The following is a 26,882-nucleotide window of genomic DNA, read 5'->3' on the forward strand; positions in this document are numbered from 1 at the left end:
CAGCATGGGGATGCCGTCACCCACTTTGGGATGGGATTTTTCAGTGATGTAGCTGTTTTAGACTCACCTACAGTCCTCCTGTAAATAAGGCCCCACCCCCCGTATCCCTGTGACCCCCTCCTCCATGGTCCTGCATCTATGCTCAATGAGTTCTTTGCTTCCCCAGGCTCGACTTGGGTGGAATGATTCCTTTTAGTCTGTCCTCTGTTCGTTCATGATTCCCAAGGAGAAATTGTGCCATGCCCATGATCATCACAGCAGCAACTGTGTCCCATCTGTTTCTGCCTTCCAGGCTTGGAAACAGAGCCCTATTCTCTACTTAGGACCCACAGGGTCATTGGCTCTTTGTTGCCTGGTCCTGAGGAGACAGGATGTGTGACGAGGTCTACCAGACAAGGGTCTGTCTGTGTCAGGGCTGGACCCATGAGGGCTGAGAGTCAGAGCATAGATGGAGGTCAGTGAAGGGGCAGGAGACATGTGTCGTACAAAGCTAGGAGGGTTTGAGAGACGGGCCAGTGTGCAAAGACAGTGTGGAAAGATGGCAACACAAACAAGAGAAACCGCAGACGTCGCCTGCCTACTGCCCTGCACACTCATTCACAGAAGTGTGTGATCATGCATGCTTTCATTCTGTCCTGCATTCATGCATTCATTCACAGTGGGCTACCGCAGTAGGAAGCTGAGACTTCTTAGATGTTCCAGAACTTTCTGATTCCCCTCTTCCCCCTCCCATCATGGAAGATTTGTCTTTAGCAGCTCAACTTGAACCTGGAGGTGCTTTGTGCAGCTGGGCAGGGCTTCAGCTGAAGGTCAGGCCAACTCGACCCCATCTTCAGGAGAACTATGTCTGACTTACCTGCTGGAAATCGATCAGAGAGTAATTGGCCTCCTGACTTCAATGATCTGCATGCTGATTTTGTCTTGAAGATATAATTAGGGGGCGGGGAAGGCAGGGCTGCAACAAGCCCAGAAGGAGCCCAGTTGGGCCTCTGGCTCTGCTCACACTAGAGAACACGAGGCAGCAGGAAAGCAGAACGTTTTATTTGGGGAGAGCATAGATCCGTGTATTCAGGGCTCAAGGGTTAGCTGTCCAGGCCCTAGAAAGATCTCAGGAAGGATGCAGAAGCAGGCTGGATTCTGTCAATGCTGGGGAGAACTCTGGGGACCTGAGTGTGAGGTTCAGTTGGCTGTGGAGGGTCTGAGCCATTGTGTCAGTCCCCATGGCTGCTTACGTGTGCAGTTGTGTTCAGAAGGTGCCTTCGCTTCCTGTGCTGACCCTTGAGGTGACTACAGCTGTTCCCCTTCCAACCTCCCCTCGCCGCCCCAGGAGCTGCATGCCGAAGCCTCCTGTTTGCACAGCGCTCTGCGGTTAAGGACTTGCACCTATTGGTCCTCTGGCAGATGAGTAGGCTGAGAACATAAGTGATTTGTCCAAGGTCAATGAGTCAATCAGCAGAGCAATTATTGAACTCTATTAGAGAGCTCGGTGCAGCGGCCTCAGGGAGAAGCTGGTAGGGAAGGACACAGCCCCTGCTGGGCTCTGCAGAGAGGGAGGAAGGCGGGGTGCAGACAGAGACACACCCAGGGTACTCTCCAGCAATTACTTACACATATGCACGAACATCATGTCCTTTGGACAAATGTTTGTGTGTGCATAGAGCATATGCATACATAGACACATGCCTTCATGCCCAGCCATGTCCTAGAGCATGCACACATACACCATGTGCAAAAGCACATGTACCAGCCTGCATGCACACACACCATGTGCAGAAGCACATGTACCAACCTGCATACACACACACACACCATGTAAATACAAAGATAATCCCTAGAGTGGGGTCAAGCATGATGGCTTGTGTGGGGGTGGCTGTCACCCATGGGTGTGACAAGCAAGTCCAGGAAGCAGCTTCCTCAGACTGTGAGTTTCTGACCTCACAGAGCCCAGTCCCAGACTGAGTGGCTTCTGAGGAGCCAAGTGTCTAGATGCAGTTGCCCTGCCCTGGTCTCAGCCACCACACCCCACAGTCTCCTAGGAAAGAGTGAGTGAGCCCAGGCGGGCGCTTCTGGCTGCAGCTCCCTCCGCAGCTGGAAAGGAAATAATCAAAATAATCGGTGCAATCATGCTAAATAACACCGCATAACGATAACAAATGGTCTTCAGAGATACCCTTGGAGGCCCAGAGTATGCTGAAGAGAGCACCATGACAATTTCCTAAATTAATTGTTTCAGGCCCCGCAGCCACATGTAGCCTGTGCCAGGATGTAGCTTCAGGCCACCGGTACCAAGTGTGGCTCTGCCTGGTCACCTTCTTCCCAGGGAAGACACAGTGTCCAGGACTCAGCTCCTTCTCCCACGAGAGCCTGGACTTCCCTAAACTCCTTTGGCAGTGATGCTGTCCCACCTTCTGACCTCTCTGCAGCGTCTGGTCTGTGAAGCTGGCCGCCATCATCACCTCAGGGCTTCTTACCTCATCTGTGGCAGCTTCTGTGCTTGCTGGTTCATGGAACTGAATTATTACGTGTGCCTTGGGGTTCCAGAGTGTCTGATGGAACCCCGAGGACCAGAGATGAAAGGACTCTTCCAAAAAGTATGGGCTTACTGTGTGCCTTTGGCTCCGAGTGCTGAGCAGGCAGGTCTGAGATGAAGGGGCTGATGGGCCCTGTATTCTCTGTGCTCTCTCTAGAGACTCCGCAGGATCTTCCTGTCTCCCCCAGCTCCTGGGGGCACAGGCAAATCTTGACTTGTGGTTACATCCCTCCAGTTCCCCCCTCCATCTTCCTGGGGCTGCTTCAAAGGCTGTGTGCCTCTCCCAGGAGCTTCGGGGCCTTTGCCCTAGACAGACATCTGCTAATGGATATTCCCGGGTGGAACTGAGGCTTGGGCTTCAGAGCCTGAGTGAGCCATCCTCTGCCTGAATCACGGTCACCAGCGTTCCCTGGTCTCTGCCTCCATTCTGCTGACTTATAAAATTCCACCTTGGATGAGTGGGGCACCCTGCCAGCTGTGTGTCTTCAGACACTCACAGCCGAGCTGAGTCCAAGTCACGAACACTAACCTGGGGCGAAAGCTTTTTCCTCTCTGCTGCCCAGGTCCAGCTCAAGGTGCAGACTGACCTTCCAGGTACCTGGATATCACCAACACCCACCCTATATAGCGTAGACATTTACAGAGGAAACTTTGCCCAGCCTTGGTTTGTGTGGGTGGCACCTGATGTTAGATGTGTGATCTCATTAGCCTTCAAAGGGATGCTGCCCTGCAGTGCCTTCTGCTTGTTGGATGAGGGCTGCCCAAGGTACTGGGCTCTGCTTCACTCTGCTTACACGGAGGAAGTAGGCTTCTGCCTACACCAGGTCTTCACGATGCATGAATATCTTTCAGAAAGACGTGGCATGAGCCCATCCTACTGTGAGGGCACAGTAGCCAGCAACCATCTTGGAAACAGTGGGACCTCGCCAGACACCAAATCTGCTGGCCTTGACCTTGGACACTCAATCTTAGGAGCTATGAGCTCTCTGTGGAGGTATCCTGTGATAGCCACACTAGAGGACCATAGTAAGACTTCGTCCATCTTCACTGGTGGACAGGATCTACTGGTGACACTGTCCCCAAAGACCATCCATCCCAGCTCCAGCCCTCCCCCTCCTCCCAGCCCTAACCCCAGCCCAGTTCTTAAGGGGCCTGTTTCAGTCTTATTAATGCTTATTTCTTGTTGGCCTAGAAGGCACTTCAGGGAGCTTAAACAGCTGGCAAGACCTCTCCCAGGTCTCAAGGGAACTGCGGACATCTCTTGGGGACGCAGCGCCCAGGTAAAAGGACATCAAATGCAGAGTCAGCACTACCTTCAAGTCGTGCTTCGTGCTGAGGCAGCCGCTGTCCCGTTGAAGTCACCTTATCCTGGAAGCTCAGTGTCTCTGCCTGTGAAGTCGAGATAACGTCTGACTCACGGCTGACCAGTGTTTCTGCAAAAAGTGGAAGATAGGAAATGTTAATACCCCAGAGCTGCAGGTTTTGCCTGCTCTATCTACCATTCCCATCAGCATTCCCAAGACAAACAGGCCTGCTTTACACACACACACACAAACACGTGCACACACACACACACACGCACAAACACATAGGGTATACCATGGAGGAGGACAAGAAAAAGCAGATAAAAGTCTAGAAGTCTTGGGTATACTCTACATCCAGACGGCAGGTACAGCAATCCAGACACTTGATGTGTAGTAGACTTGTGTGCCAATGCTAGGGACTTAACTTCTGGGGGGGGGGGGTGACAGGAAGGGTGTGTGTGCTCTGTGCATGTGCTTGTATGCATGTGCGTGTGCATGCATACCCGTGTGTGTGCATTTATGTCCATGGATGTGCGTCTGTGCCCCAGTGCTTGTATGTCTGCTTATTCATGTCTGTGTGTTCATGGCTGTGCATGTCTATGCATTCATTGCATACATGTCTGTGCATGTATGTTTAGGTGTATATATTAGTGTGTTCACATATGTACACCTGAAGGAAACACTGGAAATGTGAACTTTAAGGCAGGAGTCTGGCCACCCCACATTGCCTAGCTGGAACTGTGGCCATGGAACCTTGAAAGTCAAAGTTTTGAAAATCCATCTCCAGACTTGAGGGAAAAGTATGCATACTGACTGGTTTTATAGTTGGAGCTGCCCTGCCTGCCAGACCAGGGTGAGCCACTGAAGGAGGAAGAGCTGCAAGCCTCAAGGAAACCCCTTAGTCCCATCACCGTGTGAGGATGCCATTCTCCCTCCAGGAAGAGCAGGTGGTCCCACCACAGGACTAGGTAAGAAGGGATTTCCCCTTCATAGAGAGAGGATCGTGTAGCCACTTTGTCCCTAGCATCACTATGTCCCAAGAGAGCGGAGCATGCATCAGATGTGGCTGCCGGGAAGCAGGGCCAAGACCCACATCTCCCTGGCCCACAAAAAGGGTTAGTGGAGGAGTTTATGGAGCCTGCGTGGATCTACAGCTGAGTGGTCAGGTGACCTCTTTGGGCAGGTCACTGAGCTGACAGTGGTGAGGTCATACCTAGAGCATCCAGCTTCCAAAGCTAGCGCTCCACCCCCCCCCCACACACATACACACCCAGATTCCTCATGCTGAAGGCCATCTGTGAGCTTGCTCCACAGGTGCACATCCAGTCACTCTCTGAGATGACAGCAGCTTCACCCAGAATATCCCCAGGACAGGCAGGTTGGCAAACACGAGCACCCTGAGTTCTCTCCGCCGGAACACAGAATGCAATGGGCATGCTCACTGGCTCCCTGCCTCGCTGCAGGGGCTGAAAAAAGGCCTGGACCACAACCAGGCTGTGCCTCAGGGGAACTGAAAGGAAGAGCAGCGCCTGGGACAGGATCAGAGGCTGTCTCTTCCTCCACTCGGTCAGTTGCCAAATATTTACAATCTGGCTGTGCTCTAGGGACTCGGAGACAAGGGAGACGTGGAACTTCATCCAGGAGCCCGTAGTCCAGACAGCTCCTCCCACAGCTGTGCGAGTTCTGCCTGGGATGACAGTTCCCACAGTTTTATCCAGAAATTGGCCAACTTATCCAAGAGCAGAGAGACCTGGTGGGCAGGCAGGATAACAGTGCTCTGTCCAGGAGTAGAATCACAGTGTCACAGAAGCCGAAGGAGACCCCATTGTCTGTACAGTGTTATCATACAAGACAGGCCCATGGGCTGAAAGCCTCCTGAGTCTCCTCAAGGACTTGGAGCAGAGCAGCTAGAAGGACACAGCGGGATAACCTTGACCACATGGTCATCCTTCTAGCCTAAGGCAGTGTCTGTACACCAGCTCCTGTCTCTGTGGATGGTGATGCTGCTGGCCCAAAGGAGGCAGGCTTAGGGTGGTGGCCAGTAAAGCCTCAGGCCAACCAGAGCCCTCAGATAGGTTAAGAAAGCTCCATCCTAGATGCGCAACACAAAACCATGGTAAAACAACACCGTGAAAGAGACTAACAGAAAGGTTGAGGAGACTGGAGAGAGAAGAAAAGGGAAGAAGGAACAGGAAGAGAGAAGAGTAGGAAGAAGAGGAGAGGATGAGAGAGCTGGCAGAGGAGGGGGTGCTGGAGGAGGGAGGGAGAGATGCCGTGGTACCACTAAGATGAAGAAGCAGGGAACAAGAGGTTTGCTGTGTGATAGAAGAGCTTCGAGTTGCCTTGAGGAACTGTCAGCACAGTGCAGAGTGAATGGCTGGTTAGGAGGATGCACCGGTATGACCAGTGCAGAGATCATAACCATAGGTCTGTGCAATGGTTGTATGGCCCCTGTGACCTCTGAGAGCCATGCTACCCTCCCAGCAGAGCCACGAGACCGACAGGTCTGCCTGGCACACAGTAAGTCCTGGGTGAATGTCAAGCAGGAAGGACCTGGGCCAGCGAGTGAGCATCTGCAGGAATTGGTTGTAGGAACCTGCATTCATCTGCACTGGTTTCTTGTGACTTTACTGTGACCAAATGCCTGGCAAAAGCGCTTAAAAAAAGTAAAGGTTTATTTCAGGTCACAGTCCGTCATGGAGGGAGGGTGGACAGGGCAAGCAGGAGGCGGTTGTCCACTGTGGCCACACTCGGGAAGCCAAGATGAATGCTCAGTTCACTTTCTCCTTTTCGTTCAGTCCCAGCTCCGTCCCACCCCTCATTCAGGAGGATTCTTCTCACCTCAATTAGCCTAATTAGAAAATCCCTCATAGGCCTGCATGCTGGCGCTTTGTTTCCATGGTGACTCTAAATCCCATCAAGGTGACGAGCAAGATTAGCGATGGCACCGTTCCCTCCTCTTCCCGATGCCCTCACTAGTGTCGAGGCCAGGAGCTCCCGTCCTTCTTTGAGCTCCTCTGGTCCTCTGAACACTCGCGTCCACTCCCACCCCGCACCCCACGATGCTGCTTTGTGATCATTTACTCAGGACAGGACAAGTGGTATGACTTGGAGGCAGGAGGCTGAGGCTGGGCTCTAAAGGTTGACCTCAGAGAGCTCCTGGCCCAGCTCGGGACTTTATGTTCTTTGTAGACTTCCACCAAACTAAGATCTACTTATGGCTACTGGTAGTGGTCAGCGGGTCCCCTTCCCTGGCCTCCCTCTCATCGTTTCCTAAGAGGCTGGGTGAAGCCCGTGTCTCTCCTCTCTGTTGCAGCCTCTAGTATGGTTCCTGGCTCTGGGCCCCTTTGCAGTCACCAACCCAATGATTTTCAAAGGTCTTTTTAGCTAAACCTTTCTTCATGTGTGTGGAAAACGTGTTTCAGGGAAGCAGACTGTGCGGAGTGAGCACCCAGGAGCTGCCTTCTTGGTCCCATTCAGGCTCCAGTGGTTGCAGTTTTAAAACTCAGGGAGAATTTGAAGGCAGGCCCAGGACCCGAGCCCCATTCCAAAGGAAGCAAACATTGCTCACGACCAGTAACAGAGGGATTAACAGGAATACACGCCACTCTCCTCAAACGTTTCACATGTATTATTCATATATGAATTATTCATACACATTATTTACATATACAATATTAGCATTATCCGTGTCCCAGTTCTCTCTTGGAATTCTCCATCCTCCCATATCCTTTTATGTTTATTAATTACTCTTACTTCAGAGCTGTTGTCTGATAACTCTGGGGTAGAGTTGCTTATTCCCTGCAACGATTTCTTGGGTCTCTTCTGTTTTCTTTCCTTGGTTTCTGCTCTCCAGCCCTGTCCTCTGGCATGTCTGGTTATCTTCTGTTGTTGGATGTTGGGCATTGTGTGTGCAGAACTTCAAAGACCTTGTGAGACTGTGGATCAGGGTGTAGCCTATGACAGCCACAGTCCACGTTCACCCTGTTTCCCGTGTGTGCCCACTCTAAGATAGGGATGGCTTTCGTGCGTAGAAAAGGTTTGAAGGAATCAAGGTGTGCCCTCACAGCACTTGAAAATGGCTTGAAATTTGAGTTTCACACATGCACATGCAACATCACGTGGGTGCTTAGCCACGGCCAACCGCTTGTATTTGTCCTTGGCAGAGTGAGCAGTTGTGACTGAGGTTCTGTGTGGTCCCCAGAGCCATGTCCTCTGCCAACTCCTTCTCCAAGGCTGGCCTCCAATGTAGCGTGGAACCCTTTCTCTGCCAACAAGCAGCCAGCCTTCTGTGGACTGAAACTGGGCTTCCCTCTTTCTCTGCAGCTTGTAGTTCTTGAACATTCTTTACCTCCCCTTTTCCCCTTCTTTGGTTTCTGTGGATGCTTCCCTGGTCCCCGGGAGCTAGCACTGAGGAGAGGTAGGGAGGACTACAGATTTCGTGTATCCTTTAACTGACAGGGTCATCCCGGCTCGATTTTCTAGGCTACCGTGGATGGATGGCTTGGGCATGTTTCTGTTCTCACTGATGTCATAGTCTTGGGCCTTGGAAAGCCTCCTGGAAAGCACAGGTTAGGACATCATGAGGTCCGAGCACAGAGCAAAGAGGCTTCCACAAGAATCTGAATTCCTTCACCTCCCCACCCCACCTGCCCTCCTTCTTAGCTGAGGCCATGTATGGTAGGGGCAGTGCCCTGAAGCTGACATTACCAGGTTGCTCCTGTCTATCTTACAGAAACCCCAGTGGACACATTTGGGGGAGGGATGCCCTGCTTTGGTGTGACTCTCCCCTGCTAGCAGCAAAGCTGGGAGGTGGGTCTGGTAATTCTCAGCCTCTGTCCTAATCTGTAGGCTCATCTTGCCTACTGCTATCAGAGAAAGGTTTTGTAAGAGTGCAGAAGGGACAGGATTCTTTCAAATGGATCCGCTCACCTCTTTACTGGTGGCATAATGGCTGTGGCTGCTACTGAATTTAGCAATAGTCCTGAGGGAAGCCTTAGCACTGGAGAGCCCCTGGGGAGCTAGGTCTGCCTTCACATTGACCCCTTAAGTACTGTACCCTAACTTCAGAGTGCCCTAGGGTGAGTAAGAGGACCACACCTTCAAAGACTCTGAAAATGCCACCAAGGGGTTGATGACAAGTGAACCCTCACTGCTACATCTGGGCTTGTGGGCAGCTGGGAGTCTTTGCCCGGGGTGATTGTGAGAGGCTTACCCTGCCTCTGGACTCAGTCTAAGCACGGAAGTGTGACTCAGAACTCTTAGGAAGATCTGAGGCTGGGGCTCAGGAAGACATTTATCAGGGCACTGCTAGAAACCTGGGTGGAAGAGCAGAGATCACAGGGGTGGGTGAAGATCTCCTGCCCCCCTTCATGATTCCGCTGTGGAGAAGGTGGAACAGCAGGGCAGGTGGGGACCAACATATAGGGCCAAGATGGACAGATGACCAAGAGGAAATCTGTGGTGAAAGGGTCTGGCTAAACAGACCTGACTGGAATTTTGCTGACGGCAGGCCAGGATCTCTGTGGAGTTTGGGTTGGAGGATGAGGACCCTGGTTAGATATGGAGGGTGGAGGTTCTAGGCCAACTGACTGAGAAGGTGCTAGATAAGCCTGGGTTTACCAGACAGTGCACACAGGCCTTGGGGAAGGGAAGGGGAGGGCTGGGAACCATGTTGAGTCTGACCAAGCAGACTCCATCACTCGTCCTTAGCTCCATCAAGGCTAGTGTCTTTCGATGTAGTGACACAAGTTTGGCCTCAGCTCCTTCCCAGGGCTGCATTTTGGCCAGAAGCTTCCAGGCCTGCAAGGGCCTCAGCATTGGAGGTTGTAACCCCATGAGGGTTGAAGCGCGAATGACTATCCACGCAGTGGGGTCTCTTGGTTAGGGCTACGGGCCAGGTCAGAGCTCACGGGTGCCCTTGTGAGTGGACATACCTAGTGGTTATGTCTTCTATGACTAGCAAGAACCAGCCTATATCAGGTTCCTCACCAAGTACTGGGCCTCCTAGGTTGGCATTTCCCAAGCCACCTCTGCCTTCCTGACTGCTGTTTATGGAGAGTCTGGGCAGTAGGCATGCCTAGAAAGGAGGGCCCACAGGACAGGTTCCAGAGCAAGACTCTCACAGTATCCTAAACGGCTCCCCCTGTGTTTGTGCCCTTGGGTTTTGTGGTTCTGACTCAGTCCATGAGAAGCCCAGGAAAGGCAGGTTAAACACATCGAGTCAGGTCCACTTTATGGAATGTCCCAGCTCTGCCATCTAACTCAGCCGAGTGCTACCACCCAGTTTGCGGTTAGGAAGGGCATGGGATCAGTCTTTAAAGAAGCTAAGATGCCACAGCTCCCGTGGCCTTCCTGCGTGGAGCATGGAGATTGTCCACAGCCCTCCTGTGCCCTCATTTCGTCTACAAACCCAGGTTTATGCCTCTGACCTCGTTTGTTCTCCTATGTGACAAAGGCCCCTGGAGATGGCGGTGGGGTCAGAGTGAGACCAGCGGAGGATGTAGCTGCGTGTCTGTTAGTGTTGAGACGGCACTTGCTCTGGTGGAGACTATCTTCCTTCACCTCTGCTGTCTTAGAGATAGTAATACCAGCACACAGTAGGACCTCAGCTAAAGATGGCAGTGCCAGCACACAGTAGGATCTCAGCTAGAGATAGCAATGCCAGCACACAGTGGGACAAGATTGGCCCATTTGTGCCTAAATTTAGGATTAAAGGCAGCCAGTGCTAGAAGGGATGTGGTACCTCCGGGACACAATGCTAAGTGCCTCTGGGAGGTGCTGGTACCCCTGGGGTAGAGTTCTGGTTGCTGCTGAGGTGGGTGCCAGGTCTAATAGAGGCAGTTCGGAACTCACAAGTGGCTTATGGAGGCTGGGGCCTGGCCCTGGAAAATGTCTGCCTTGTCCCCCACTACTAAGTGAAGCTTCCCACACGGAAGAGAACCTTGTAGTGTTGTCTCTGCCTTGTGTCCCCTCCCCTCGTGATGGTCCCTCCTAATCTCTTCTTAGCACCTCGCAAGGCCAGCTTGCCTGCATCAGCCTCTGGAGACTGCTGCTTTGTGGAGGATTCAAACACTGAAGAGGAGAGAGAGAGAGAGAGAGAGAGAGAGAGAGAGAGAGAGAGAGAGAGAGGTGGGTAATTTCCATATCTGCTCTGGAGCATGCTCAGAGCCACCAGTCAGCTGCCTGTGTCCTCCAGCGAGATGAGCAGTTCAGGACACGCTGCCCGAGTGAGCTTGTCATTTGAACTGCCGGACATCGCTGGTGCCACCCTCTCTCACGGCAAGCTCCGAATGTCCCTGGTGATTGGCCTTCCTGCTGGGAAAGACGCTGCCTGTTATTCCCCAAATTTAGGCAGCCAGAACTACATCTCCTCCACCCCAGCCCAGCCCTGATCCCCACTCTTCTGCCAGGCTGTGGCCTATGAGCATCAGAGTAGCAGACTCATGAGCCTGGCTTGCCGGTGTAACCCGTTTCCAGAGCCAGTGAACTGGATCTGAAGGCAGCAGCCTCCCCTGGTTTTCAGAGCTGTTGAAGCTCTGCCAGCTAGCACTGATTGGGCTGGTCCTGCAGGAGGGGCAAGGAGAAGACTCTGCCCATCCCTCAATTCCTGCCTCACCACGGTGTCCACCCTAGAACTCTAGGGTCCTTTTGGGCAGCAGCCACAAATGACTAATTTTTTTAAGTGTGTGTGTGTGTGTGTTATGCACGCGTGCACTTGTTGGCATGTTCATGTGCACATGCATAGAGAGGCCAGAAAACAGCTTTGAATGTTATCGTTGGGAACATGATCTGTCTGCCTCTTTAGAGACAGGGTCTCTCATTGGCTTTGAGCTCGCCAGTTGGTCTAGACTGGCTAATCAGTGCTTTCCAGAGATCCTCCTGTCCCTGCTTCCCCTAGCTGGGGTTGTAAGCATGCGTCATCGTACCTGGCGTTGTTATGGGGGACTTCGGGTATTCTCAGGTCTTTATTCTCCCAAGACAAGCAATTTACCAACTGAGCTTCCTTCCCAATTGGCCCATGGGCATTTTCTTCAGTGGCCAAATGAACGCAGTCCACCAGGGAGGATATAGAAATGAATGGGCCTGGTAGAAGCCAAGAAAATCTTACAGAATTCGCCAGTGGGCCCACCCCACTGTCCCCTTCAGTCTGTTTCTCGTCTGGAACTGTGGGGTCTGTATGATCTGTGGGGAAAGGTGAGGTGGGCAGGCCAGTGACATCAAGGTCTGCGATCCCCACCCTCCCTGGAAAGCTCAGATGTGTACCGAGAAGCAGACTCAGAGCCCTGTGTGTGGAAGCAATTGCTCATAAGGACCTGTGCACTGGGTGTGGCTGGGAGTCCATGTCTGTTCTCTGCATGGACCTTTCCACTGTCAGTTCCTGAGTAAGAGCAGTCCCTCTGTGCAGCGTGTGGCTTCACAGGGTCCCCTGAGGTGTTAACGGGCACTGAAAGCAAAAAATGAGCCACTCCCTCCCAGTTCTTCAACATCCTGTGGGGGGTCAACTCTGGAACCCCTTTCCTTCTCTCTCTGGCGAGTCTCAGCATTCCCTGACTTATGGCCCCATCCCTCCAACCTTTGCCTCCATCTTGACATGGACTCTTTCTTTGTACCTCTCCTCTCTTGCCTCTTGTGAGGACCATAGCCATGGACCTGGGGCTTACTTTGCATCTAGGTTGATTTTTGTCTTGAGATCCACAAGGAATCATGTCTCCTGAGACCTGTTTGAAATGAGGTCCATTTGGGTGGCTATGTAGGAGGTCTGGTTTCTGGAGGAACACCTTCCAACCTGCCACAGAAAAACACCTGCCCAGGAGCTGGAAGCCCAGGTCTCCATGTCTGCCATCTCAACTGAGGAGCCGTGTAGGCTGTGGTTAGGGACAGACTCAGAGGATTATGGTGTTATAAACAGGGCCAGGACCCCCTCAAAGATGCCCTCAGTCCTAGTTTGCTTCTCTGTTGCTGGGAGGAAGCCCTGAACAAAAGAAACTTGGGGGTGATTATTTAACTTAAAAATCACAATCCCTCACTGAGGGAAGTCAGGACGGGAACTCAAAGCAGGAAGCTGGAGACGGGAACTGAAGCTGTCCCCGTAGAGGACGCTGCTTACTGGCTTGCTCCCTCTGGCTTTCTCTGAGTCAGACTTTCTTTTCAGAACCACCAGCCCCAAATAACAAACAGAGACATCTTATTAATTATGAAAGCTTGGCTATTAGCTTAGGCTTGTCCCACTAGCTCTTATAACAAATTAACCTGATTTTATTAATCTGCGATCTGCTATGTGGCTGTTACCTTTACTCTTTGTCGTATGTCCAACCTCTTCAGTGTCTCCCCCGCATCTCCTGTGCGCCTAGATTCCAACCCCAAGTTCCTCTCTCCCTGGAAGTCCCAGCTATTCTCTCCTGCCTAGCTATTGGCCATTTGGTTCTTTACTAAACCAATCACAGTGACACCTCTTCATGTGGTGTTAAACACATTCTGCAGCGTTTCTCAGCCTGCTCGATCATACAGCCCAGGACCACTTGCCTTACTCATGGTGGGCTGGGCCCTCCCCTGTCAATCACAGTCAAGGAAATGCCCCACAGTCTGGTCTACAGGCAGTTGGATGGAGGCCTTTTCTCCCTTGAGGTTTCCTCTTCTCAGATGAATCTGTCTTGTGTCAAGTTGACAAAAATACTAGCCAGCACACCCTCCAAAGGTTTTCCAACTGCAAAGACAAATGCACGGGCAGCCAGTGAGTGCTGCGGGCCCTCCTGCCCTCCAGGTGTGCCCAGCTAGCAAAAGGCAAAGCTGGCCCCTCAGGATCAGTGCAGGGGTGGCCTAAACGTGGCTAGGATGGTGGCTCTGAGAAGCTTCCTGGAGCTGAGAGCTGGTTGGTGTGTCATTATCCTGACCAGGCTGAGTCCCCGCCTCTCCATACTTCCTGTCTGTGGTACTAACTTTTCTCAAGTTAAAAGGAAATGTCTGATGTAAATTGTGAATTCTGTTCTATCCGGAGGAACTTACTCACTGCTGTGGCCCACCCAGAGTTAATGCTGTCCCGTGTCAGGACCCTGAGAACAACCTCAGGTCCCTCTTGGATCCCCACCAACACAAAGTTGTTGATGTTCTGCTATTGTCACTTGGTCCTAGCACAGTGGCCAGAGCTGGTTCCCTTGTGGAGGACAGACCGCTATTCCACAAGGCCTTGAGGTGGGGTGTGGAGGGCATTGGCTGTGGAATGAGCCGGCTTGGATCAGTCGCTGGTTAGTCCTACACTAAGAAATGTCCTTGTTCTAAGTTCCTAAGAGGGCCTCCAAGCCTAGGATGTCCTGCCTGAGATGATAATGTTTATTTGTTTGGGGGCTTAGCAGATTGGCTGAGCAGGCAGTCAGCCATGTCTACCTGATGGACACTGAACTAAGAGAAACATCTGTCATGGCTACTCCACACATCACCCATGGCTTCTGGAAGCAGTTAGTGTCCCTTACCTTCTTGTGTTTGGCAGAGACATTTGGATGCTCACCACTGCTCTCACCTCGAGCCTTGCTGATCTTTCTCTTTCTGATTATGAACTGTGTCCTAAAATCCATCCACCACTCCCTGCCTCAGACTCTCCTCAGTGTCCTCACCATGTCCGCCTTCTGATTTCCTTCCTCCCTCCCTCCCTCCCTCCCTCCCTCCCTCCCTCCCTCCTTTTCTTTCTTGTTTGCAATCCCTGGAGTCCANCCACTCCCTGCCTCAGACTCTCCTCAGTGTCCTCCCCACCCCCCCCCCCTCCCTCCCTCCCTCCCTCCCTCCCTCCCTCCCTCCCTCCCTCCCTCCTTCCTTTTCTTTCTTGTTTGCAATCCCTGGAGTCCAGTTAGCCCTGCTTACAAGAACATGGGTATAGGGCCATCCACTGGGGCACAAACAACCTCCCATTGTCCGTGTTCAGTGTCTAAAGAAGAGTGAGTGACTCTTCCTCCTCTAAGCCATCGATGGCCGGTAGCTCTTCACAAGAAACCACCCCTAGCAGAAATATGCTACTTATTAAAATAAAATTTATGCAGCGTTGTAGCACTACCTGGCTTCAAGTGTGCCATGTAACCAAGGATGACCCTGGGCTCCTGATCCCCCTGCTTCTGCTGTATTCCATGCAGACACCACCGTGCCTGCTTTTTGTGATGCTGGGGGTCACACCCAGGGCTTTATCACGCTAGCCGAGCCCTCTGCCAACTGAGCTACATCCCAGCCCTGTGATCAGCTGTGATTACACATGTTGGGATCTTTCTGAGTGTCATGAGTCTCCCTCGTTAATTCCTCAACTTGAAGGTGGTCATGGGGACCCCCAGATTGGCATGATGTAGACTTCATTTCCTTGAATTCTACCCAACCCCCTTGATGCTGTAGCAAGCTGAGCGTGAATTAATTCTCCCAGAACAATGATTAGCATGCTGTCACCATCATGTGAATGTCAGCTCTTGTCCCTCCCCCAAGCCACCTTGTCACTTGTAAGGCAGAGCCTGCAGGGAGAACGATACAGGGGAGGTGGCGTTTTGAGGCTGCACACCTGTGGTTAAAGGACATTGCTACCATCTAACCCACGTCTTCTCGGCCTTGGTGCTATAACCTTTCCAGGCCAGTCAGCATGTACACTGTGGGATGGTCACCAGTCTCCCTGGCCTCTGCTCTCTAGACCCCAGTAGAATCACCATCCCCTGCCCAAATGTCACCATAGATACTGTATAATACCAATAAATGTTGCCTATTGATCTCTGTATCATATGAAGCTGAGATCCTTAAGGGTGGTTCTCGGAGGACACCCCCTTTCACTGAGCTGCTGTGATAAAGCTGACAGCAGTGAGGCAGCAGGGTCCTTCCCTTGGGGACTCTGCCTTTCAAGTGGGACCCTGTGCTAAGCTGAAGACCCTTCTTATGAGTGGAGACTACTTTATTCTTCCTGACTTGCAGCTCTTTCAACTGGACTGCCACTCAAAGTGATGGTGAGGTCTGTGCGTCAGCTTGGCCGGGCGAAGTTTGCAGCAATATTTCTGGTTACTTCTGGAAAGCGTCAGTGTTCCTATCAGCAGAGAGCCCAGATCCTCTCTCACTATTGTGTATGGCCATCCACTAATCAGCTGAGATTGCCAATGGACCAGAATGGCTGGGGAAGGGCAGCATCCATCTCCTGCCCTTGCATGCTAGACCTCTTAAGTCACTGGGCCTCTGGACTCTGGTGCTGACACCCATTCATCCAAGGTTGATGCTCAGGCTTTGGGTCTTGAACTGAGGTTCTCGTCATGAGTTCCAGGTTTTAGGCCTTTGACCTGGGACAGAACCACACAATGGATGTGCTGGCTCTTCTGCTTGCTATTGGCAGAGGGTAGGACTTTGTGGCCCCAGTAACTTCGTGAGTAAATTCCCTCACTATTTCTCTGCCTACATGCTGTTTGTTGTGTTTGTCAGAAGGACCCCAATGGACCCACCCAGCCCTCTGAAAACTTTGCAAAGTTGCTTCTCTGTGTTCCTGCCATCAAAACCAGTGGTCTTGTTTTTCTGTGAACACCCCTAGAATGGGCACATTTGGATGTCCCATGTAACCTTCTATCCATCAAACTGGCCCCTGAGTTTTGCTTATTCCCAGTGGCCACTGGGCCTTTGCTCCCACCACAGAGGTGTACAAGGCCTCTGCTCTGTCAAATGTGCTATTCTAAGCTCAGAAATGCCATCCACTTGCCTTGGCAAATTCCAAGGCCATCGCTCTTGTCTTCATCCAAGCTTGTCAGCCAAATGCATGGCTCACCCCTCCCACGCTAGAAGAGAAGCCATGATGGGTTTGTTTTTGCTATGGACAATGGCCCATGCTTGATTCGGCTTCTTTTAATAAGACCTCGTTCAGACCCAGAGATGGATTACCAACTTCCCCATCAATCTCCAGGGCCAGATCTTATTACAAACCACCACAAATATAACCATAAAAGCCCTATTGATTGATGTGGAGCTTGGTAATCCATCTGTCCCCATCCATTATTCTGGGTATAGTTTTTCATTATCTGCATGGCAGCTGATTCCTAGCACATTAGTATACAGTGGCAATTACCAGGAGCAGAAAGAGCCCCTAAATTAGCAGGGACAATAACACCTGTCAGGACGGGGAAGCAAGCATTCCCACACTGCGTGCTTCCGGACTCCAGGGCCACATCCGAATTCACAGAGTTACAAGATGCAACTCGGGATTGACCTTGAAAGTGGAGGAGAGGAAGTTCATAGCCTTCTAAAAACTTCATCTGGGGAATGCATATTTCTTTGAGGGGACATTATTGTCAAGCTGATCACAACCTGCCCGGCAGCTGGAGTAGGGACAGCTCAAGGATTGCTTTGTACAGGGTCAGTGGGTTTATGGGGCGGGTGTCCCTGCTTGTGTTATTTAAGGGCCACCAGAGACTTAGCCGGAGGGAATTGATTCAAGGTATGAGTGTTGAGAGACACTGGTTTAAAAAAAGGAGGGGCAGGGTTGGGGGATTAGTACTTGAGAATCTGACACCCACGCGGCAGTCAGAATCCTTTCCAGAGACCAGTGTGATGAATCCCTGGAAGACCTGGGTAGTCTCCTTTAAAGTTTTGAATATTATTTTTAACTTATATAGATGTGTATGCATGTATGAATTCACACGAATGCACAGAAGGATGTGCATATGAAGGACAGGACAGCCTTGGGTGTCAAACTCAGGCATGCCATCCACCTCCTTTGAGGCAGCTCTCTGTCTTGGAGATCATCGATTGGGCTGTAATGGGTGACCAGCAAGGCTTAAGGATGCTCTGGTTTCTGCCTTCTCCGTGCTGGGGATACTCCTTGCTGCACCGAGCCCAGCTTTTGTGGGCGGATTCTGGGGATCACATTCAGGTCCTCGAGGACTCTGGCAAAGTGAGTTCTGTAGTGCTGGAGCCCTCATTCCAGGCCGTTCCTGTGATCTGGCCATCCTCATTCACAAGATGCAGGTTCTTTTCAACGTAAATGGAGACAATTGAGACAGACAGGCGCAGAGCTGAAATAGTTCTGAGCGCCACTGAAGGGATTAAATCAGTCAATTTCTCTGTGAGTTTTGGTTTTCCAAAATCAAGAATCCTATCAAATTGAGTTCTCTAGAGGCGCATCATGCAAAGTGGCCTACTGTCAAAACGCTGCACGGGGGCAGACCGAATCCAGAGCAGTGAGCACCGTTGCTGGGCAGGGGACCGTGGCTGTGTTTAAATCATCGAGACAGGGGCCCATGGAACGCTCTGGTGAGGGAAAAGGAAGATTCTCGTCTTCTGAACCACAGGTTTACAGTGGGAGCCTCAGCTGTAGTCAGTCATTCAAAACAGATAAATACTTTCTTAAGGTTAATATAAACCCTGCCCCCCATTGCCTGCTTACCTCAGAGAGAATTCTGAAAAATGTCATCCATGGGCCAGATATGACAGCTGTTTGCTTTTATAAAGTTTTATTGAAGCACAGTGACAGATATTTTTTGGACATCATCTATGGCGGATTTTGCACCTTGGCGGCAGAGCCAAGCACAGAGGCTGACATATTTAGGGTGCAGTTTCAGTGGCTCCAAGAGTCCATTGCACCTGGAAATCTGATCCCAGGATGATGGTGTGAGAAGTACCGGGGTTTTCAAGAATTGAAGTCTAAGGGAGGGTACTTGGAACACGGGTTCCATGCCCTCAGATGGGACTGTGAGATCCAAGAGCTGGCACACCTCTCCCTCTCTCTCTTCCCCCCACTCTTCATAACTGTGTGACTCCTGCATGTTCTCTAACCATTACTATCCATCATGACATGATGGAGCTGTTACCAGGATTAGGCACCATGTCCTTGATCCTTCAAAACTGTGAGCTGAAGGAACCTTTTCTCTTTATAAAGTTAGCTGCCTCCAGTATTTTATTGCAGTAGTTCAAACTGACTATGCATAACGACTGTACCTAATGATATTATAATATATAGTATTAGTTTTATATTATAATATTAACATTATAATAAAATAATGATACTATACTATATGTACATAATACAAGCTTATTACACTGCCTACAAAGCCTAAAGTATTTAATTTTATCTTGTAAACAAAGATTTGCCTACATTAGTTCCATCTGAAGATGAGTAACTTCAGAAGATGAAGGGAACCACTCCTGGCATCTGCAGATCAGGTTGAAAACTACAGGGTCTGTAAACATCATATAACTTTCCATGTGGCTCTACTCTCTCCTCAGTAGACAGTCTTCCAGTGGGAGGAAAGGATAAGGCATTCTTATAGATACCCACAATCCTAACTGCTTCCCAGAAATATTACTTGGACCGGTCTTTGTTCAACCACCGTAACTGTAGGGTCTGTAGGTTCTTCTCATAGCTCTTGCTTCTAAAGTTGGACCGTCTTTTCTGGACATGACAGAGAAATTGCACCCATGAAATCTCAACAGTATGGCTGCTTAAAGAAGGCCTGCATGATGACATCCCCCCATCAACAGGCCAAGGTGTTAGGCAAAATTTCACAAGGTCCCACCCCTGGATGAAGAATGGCAGCTGACCAGTGGCTGCTAAAAGAGGGATGGTCAGGCTTCTCCAGGGACTGTGTCCTCCCCTGAATAGGTTATATAATCCCAAGTGGTTGGCTTGAAACCCATGTACATATGAGACACACTAAAATGGCTCAGTAGGCTGGCCTGCAGATATGTGTATTACTAATATAATTAGAAGAGGTCCTGAATTTGAGGAACACTCAGGACTTGGGGAAGACGGAGAGGTAGAAGTTATGTAAATAAAGAACTCACATGTGAATTCTTTACCCCCCCCCCCAATTTTTTAATGTGCACTTGGCTTTGACACCTGTCTTAGTTTGGATTTTTATCACTGTGGCAAAACACCATGACCAAAAGCAACTTGTGGAGGAGAGAGTTTATTTCATCAAGAAAGCCTGTAGCCCATCATGAAGGGACATCAAGGCAGGAACTGAAGCAGAGGTCATGAAGGAACACTGCTTATTGATTGGCTCCCCAGGGTTTTCTCAGTCTGCTTTCTTACACACCGAGAGCCACCTGCCCAAGTATGGTTATTATTAATCAAGAAAATGAATCCCCAGACTTGCCCACAGGCCAGTTCGATGGAGGCCATTCCTCAACTAAGGTCTCTTGTCCCAAGTGGTTCTAGTTTGTGTCAAGTTGATGAAAATCTAACCCGTGCACCTTTGTTCCTAGTTCCCTCATTTATTGCTTCTTAGTAATAAATACAGCGGTTTGACATATAACCACTACTGCAAGGTTCTCGGCATGGCTGTGTGTGCATGGCATAGACACAGATGCACAGATGGTGATGATGTGAGTCCTTTTGAAGGGGTTTGAAAACTCACAAGGACCCTAGCCAAAGGCCAGTATTCTTCATTTAGAGCCATCACTGAGGAGGGTCCCCTGAGTCAACCATTTTCCTCTCTGGGCCTCTGTTTCTTCCACCTATCAAAAGAGTAGGTTTAGTGTTTTTCCAGTCTCACCTGCAGAGAAGGTGGTGAGGGATTCAGTGTGGAAGATGCCCTGTGGTCCTCTTCTCTGTGAACTCGGGCGTCTGCAGATAGTTGGCTCCACGAAAGGATTCTCTCAGGAATAAGAAAAGAGGTCAGGGTTGAGGCACCCTGAGTCTGCTCTGATCCTGAAGATACTGGAAGTGTATAGCAGAGTCTGTTGTCCCTGTGAGGGGATCCTCTTTGCCCCTGGAGGACCCTAGTAAGCCAGCCCCTGATGCTGTTACGCTCCTCTGCCATCTGCTCTTTTCATCTGCCATGTGCCCAGCCACTGAGTTCTCTAGCCTTGACCTAGAATGTGGCACATTCACCACCACAAGGGACAAAGATGTAGCTTTTGACATGGGCTTTTTTTGACAAGGCCTGTGGCCTGTCCTGGAGCAGTGTCCATGGAGCCTTCCCACAGAAGAGGTGGTGGGGGTGAGTATCTGCCTCCATGGGCAGGCTTACAAGGGGAGAGGAACTGGCCTCTGACAGAGTCAGGGAGAAAGCAGATCAAGACACAATGCTTAGATTAACCAAGACTGCCTACGGCTGGGCAGTACAATTGTGTTGTAGCCAGTGGGTCCTGCATGATGTAAGGACTTGACACAGATTCCCTGGGTGATTCTCCCTTCCGAGACCAGTAACTGTAGACTCTACCATTAAGAGGTGTTGCCAGGACTACACAGGAGAACAGCACACTGCTGCTTATTGAGTGTGTATCTGTGATTATCACCACCATCCTCACTGTGATAATGGCAGCCATGATGACCATGACGTTGATTGTGAATGGATGAGGCTGATAATGATGGTCACAAAGAGAGTAATGCCGTTGATGGTTGTGACTATCATCACCACCACCAAATTCTAAATGTACTTCATCGTCAACATCACACTGCCATCATTGTCAGGATTGCCATCATCACCGTTGTCACACAGACACCAAAATCAACATCGTCACTACTACAATCTTAGGAACCATGGTCCTCCTTACCAATCTCCACTACCATCATCACTATAACCACTGTCATCACCACTGTCTTTACTATCACCACCATCATCACCATCACCACCACCACCATCATCATCACCATCATCACCATCATCACCATCACCACCACCATCACCACCATCATCACCATCACTATCATCATCACTATCACCACCCTCACCACCATCACCATCATCACTATCACTGCCATCACCACCATCTTCACCCTCACCACCAACATCATCATCATCACCACTACCATCACCACCTTCTTGACATAACCATATTATCTCCCTTATCCCCATTATCCCCATCCTCACCTTATCACCAACACCAGGGTTGTCATTGCCATCATTACGAACAGCAGCAGCCGCACATTGCCACTATAAACATCATCACCATCACTCCGGTTGTCAGCATCACCACCACCACCATCGTAATCACTGCTCCCATAGCCACGGTCATCATCACCATCATCACCGTCTTTTCTATCAGCTTCCTCCTCCTCTTGCTGTATGCACAGGCGAAGGAACAGCATGTGTGCTTCAGAATGACATAGCTACCTCTTGACCACTCTAAGGGAATGTGTGGATACAGCATGACAGGATACTGAGCAGACAACACCCTACCTATGGTTCTCCACTAAACAGCCCAGCCCTTGCAATGTTCCCCCTGCCAGTGAGATCTTTGGTGGTTCTTAGACCTTAGTTAGCAGAGACTCCTGTTGGTGAGATTGAAGGTGGCTTCTGCAATATAGCCTGGCTTTAAACCCACTTGCAAACTGAATGGTGGTCTTGGAGGAGTAGGCTACTTACCCAGAAGTCTAAAGCAAGTGCCCCAAAGTGAGCACAGGTATTTGGGGAGTCACAGGCTAAAATGAGCCTTGAGAGCTACAACATCAAAGCAAATGGTATCGAAGGCAGCCATGACGGTTGAGATGGCCATTGCAAGCACCGCACAGCACAGAGAAAATGCACCACCGTGGCTCTTGAGGGAACAGATAGAGAGGGAGGGGCACTGTTGGCGGAAGGCTGCTGTTCGTTCCTGGCTGCCCAGACCACAAAATAATCACACAGAAACTGTATTATCTGCAATACTGTTCGGCCATTAGCTTAAGCATATTTCTGGCTTACTCATATCTTAAATTAACTCATTTCCATCAATCTGTGCATTGTTATATGGCTGTGGCTTCTTGGGTAAAGTTCCATTCGGTGTCTGTCTCCAGCGGGGCTACATGGCTTCTCACTGACTCTGCCTACTCTCTCCTCCTCTACCTGCTTGGAACTCCCGCCTTGCCCTAGTCTGCTAAGCCTCTGGCCAAAACAGATTTATTCATTAACCAATAAAAGCAACACATAGACAGAAGGACTTCGCACACCGGGTGGTCGTGATACTCATGTCAACTCCACTGTTTCTTGTGTGGGGGCCAGAGCAGGAATCATTCAGGAAAATGGCCCTTCGCCACAAAACATGGAGGTGGGGAAAGTCGGGACATGTGCTCTGGCCTTGCCAACTTGGAATCACTCATAAAACAGTCTCCCCTGATGATCGTATTTAGCAGGGAAGTAACATCTGCTTGTGTGATGGTCTCTGGGAGGCGGCCAGCAACTTCTGAACACTGCAGTCTGCCACATGGGAACATGTGCCCTAACACCCCAGATCCATCAGATATGACGAGCTGAACTCTGGGGAGTGGGTGTTAGAATTGGGTGCTGGGGTAGAGACAGGACAGGGCTTGTGCATCCCAAAGACATCAGCCCTTGGAGGAAGATGCTTTCCCCTGGAGGTTCTCCAAGCTGCCTTGATCTTTTCAGGTCCCATGTTTGCCAATATCAGGAAAGAGCCAGGGTTGTGTACCTTGCAGATGGCTCTGGCTGGCCGGTAGAGTCGACTGGGGATACTCTTTGTTCCTGTGGCAGATGAGGTCCAGAGGAATGTGGCCTAGGGTGCAACCAGAGGTGGGAGCCAGTACCTACCTTTTCCCCTCTGCCCTGCACCTAGAGAGGGATGGCAGAGACATCCTGACCTTGGCCATCTGCAGGACCAACAAATGTTTGTTAGTCTCTGGCTGTCTTGCTGCTGAAGTGGCCCTGCCCGTCTCTCCACATTCTGTCAGCTCCATGGTCCTGGCTACTGTCCTTCTTTACCGGGGAGAGGGACAGGGCTCTGAGGCCGCATGACAGGACCTCAGCCTATCCTCATTCCTTCACTAGTAGGAACTAATGTTGCAAGCAAGGAATGATGGGGAGGACTCTAGGGACAGGAGACAATCCTGGGGAGACTGCCTTTAGGGTCTTCCATTGGGGGACCCATCTTCTAAAAGTCCTAGGTGGGCCAGGCCAGTCCCTCTCCCGTGCTCTTGTCTACAGAATGGAGAAACAGAACATTTGTCCCAGGCAAGGGAAGGGGGCAGGGCTTGGGAATCTCAGCAGAGTTACTTGAATGCAGATAAAAGCATCAGATTGAGCGTACAGCCCATGGCCAGGACCCTGCTGAGATGCTGACTGTGGGGAAGAGGTCATGGTTGGGGACTCTCTTTGTGGGCCCCGGTGAGAACAGTCTTGGTGCTTCAGACAAACACCCAAGCACTGCCTGTTGTCCTTCAGTCTGCCCCTCCCCCAGCTCCAGCCCCACCCCTCCCCGTTCTGACTCCACCTCTGTCTCCTCCCTCCAGGTCTGGCTGTGCATCAGATCATCACCATCACCGTCTCCCTCATCATGGTCATCGCTGCACTCATCACAACTCTTGTCTTAAAAAATTGGTAAGGCCCGGGAGTGGGGGATTGTGGGGTGCCCGGGGGGCTGAACAGAGAGCCCCAACTTTTTAAGACTGTGCCTAGAGACTGGGACTTTAACTCGGTTGGCAGAATGCTCGCCCAGCTTGCATGAAACTCTGGCTTCCATCCCAGCTGTTCACACACTGAGTGCCTTGGTCCAGCACTCAGGAAGTGGAGGGAAGAGGATCAGAAGTGCTAGGTCATCCTCAGCTACACAGCCTATGATACACGAGACCCTATCAAATGAGACATTGTGTCCTGAGTGGCAGCCTAAGGTTGCATTCCCTTGGAGTAGACAGTCCCAGGTGACTACAGCCACAGGTACCATGGCCAACACTGGCTTCAGCCGGGTCCGTTTCCTAGTGTAGCCCTCAGTGTTGCTCCTGTGCTCAGCCTTCATGGCTTGGTTTCCCAGGATATATGGTTCTCCCGTCACCCAGCTGTCTGGACCCACGTGCATCTGTGTGTGTTGCCTGCCGGGGTGCAGTCCGGGCCATACCTCTGAAAGGCAGGGAAGCAGCAGTTTACAGATGTGTTCTGGATGAGGTGACAGCCAGGGGCTCCCTCTCATCAGTTCGTCCCAACAGCCTTGCACCCCAGGCTATCCCCAGAGGCCCCTCGTACCAGCCCAGGCTATCCCACAGTGGCAGTGAGCACTATCAACCTTTCCATCCCTCGAAGGGAAACCGAGTCAGCCCCTCAGTCTAGCTGACATTCTTTAGGCAAACAAGGTCCCAGAACCTCACCACTCACTCACTCACTCACCTCTAAGCTCTCCTGTGATAATGGCCACATTTAAAATTCAGATTTTATATTTGAAAAAAAAAAAAAGGAGAGCTGATTACTTGATTGTGGTTGATCTTTCTGAAGAGGCCGAGAATTACTGTGTAATATAAATGATGCCTGGCAGTAAGGCTTCGCTGCCACTGTATGAGAGGTCTGCACATCGCTCCAGCACCTGCCCACCCCTCACACCTCTCCTCTCTCTCTCCCAGCTGTGCCCCAAGCGGGCACACTCGGAGGAACAGCCACCAGCGAAAGATGAACCAGCAGGAGGAAAGCTGCCAGAACCTAACGGACTTCACCCCGGCCCGGGTACCCAGCAGCGTGGACATCTTCACGGCCTACAATGAGACACTGCGGTGTTCCCACGAGTGTGTCAGGGCATCTGTGCCGGTGTACGCTGATGAGACACTGCACTCGGCTGGGGAGTACAAGTCCACATTCAACGGAAACCGGTGAGCTCTGTGCGATCCCATCCCCAAGGCTCTCCGTGTGGCACTGTCATCCTGTCCTGCCAATCTGTGGGTCGCTCAGGGGCCCAGCACTTGCAGACAACAGATTTGTCAAAACAATAGCAGTGAAGTACAATCAACAGGGGTTAGCCACCCCTGGGAGGCACAACAGCAGCCATAGTGAAAACCCTACCCAGACCCCAACACAGCCCCTCACTCCTATGCCTGGAGGCTGAATGTCTGCCCCCCCCAGTCTCAGAACTCAAAGCCAGCCTAGTACTCACTGCCCTCTGGAGCATCAGGAGATTATGACAGGTCCCTCCCACAGTCGGTGTTTCTGAGACTCTTGTCAATAAGATGTCAGCAGCCAGCTCAGAAAAAATAGCAAATACCAAGCAGACTCCAGACTGGAGTCTCTTATTAAATGCTCTTTTATTATTCATGGATAATCTCTCAAAGAAGACACACTTCTCCAACCATCCCCAGAACGGTCAAGAAACCCCTGAGTCAGCTGCCCAAGGTTTGTCCAGCATTAAATTAAAATATCAATAGGCTATTTTTTAAGTGACTATGCACCCATGCATCATTTGTAAATTAAAAAAAAAAAAGAGGAAAAAAATGAGGCAGTTAGCAGGCTGCTCGTATGCCTTGAAGGCCCCCTCCCCCACCCCCAGTCTCAGCAGCTGGATGAGAGGGTCCCCTGCAACCTTCGCTGGGAAGTCAACTCTGGGTCACCCTGCATCTCCCATCCTGTTTGCTGCCTTCCACATAGGCAGAGGTGGCTTGGACACCCAGCTCTCCTGGCCACCAGAGCAATCACAGTTCATTGCTCCTGTGCTGCTGGCTGCAGGGAACACATGTGCCACACCCATGTCCCCTTGTAGAGGTTGTCCCCAGGCCGTCTAGCACCCTGATCCAGAACCAGAAAGGTGACACGTTGGTGCCTGCCGCTGGGCCTGGGGCGCGGTCGTTTGCCTGCTTTGTTTCTGTTGGCTGTGATAAACAACCCCGACAAAATGCAGTTTGGGGTAGACAGGGGTGTATTCAGTTTACAATCCCAGGTTTCAGTACGTCCTAGCAGGGGCTTCACAGTAGCAGGAGCGTACAGCCGCCAGCACATCTACAGTCTGGAACAGAGAGAAGGAACTACGTCTAGCTGCTGGCCTGGTTCCTTCACTTTTACACAGTCCAGGGTTCCCAGCCAAAGGAATGGTGCCGCTCATGGTGGTCTGAATTCTCCCCACATCAGTTAACACACAGGCTCACAGGCCAAACTGATCCCCATAATCCCTCACTGAGACTCTCTTCTAGGTGATTCTAAGTGTGTCAAATTGGTAGATAAAGCTAACCATCACAGTCACCTGGTTTCAACGACAAACTGTAAGGGGGGCATTTTAGGAACTGGGTCGGCCCTTTCTATCATGCGCAATGCTGTGCATCCAGTCTCGCCTTTGGAAGCACAGACCCTGGCTCTGGGCTCATCCCAAAGCCATCTGGAGACGGTACAAGAGTGAGAGATGGCCAGTCACCCCACCTCCACACTTGAGTC

At 51.0% G+C, this 26,882-nt stretch overlaps 1 protein-coding gene across 1 annotated transcript in view; it reads left to right on the top strand.

The window, feature by feature from the left end:
• Ajap1 (adherens junctions associated protein 1) overlaps positions 1–26,882 on the top strand; it is a 108,521-nt gene that overhangs the window by 71,945 nt on the left and 9,694 nt on the right. The window contains exons 3-4 of the mRNA XM_050153106.1: positions 23,996–24,083; positions 25,094–25,336. Coding sequence (XP_050009063.1) covers positions 23,996–24,083; positions 25,094–25,336 — 331 coding nt within the window. The remainder of the gene's footprint in view (positions 1–23,995; positions 24,084–25,093; positions 25,337–26,882) is intronic.

Source organism: Alexandromys fortis, unplaced genomic scaffold (assembly GCF_014885135.2).
Source record: "Alexandromys fortis isolate MF-2015 unplaced genomic scaffold, M_Fortis_MF-2015_v1.1 scaffold_88, whole genome shotgun sequence".
Lineage (NCBI taxonomy): Eukaryota > Metazoa > Chordata > Mammalia > Rodentia > Cricetidae > Alexandromys > Alexandromys fortis.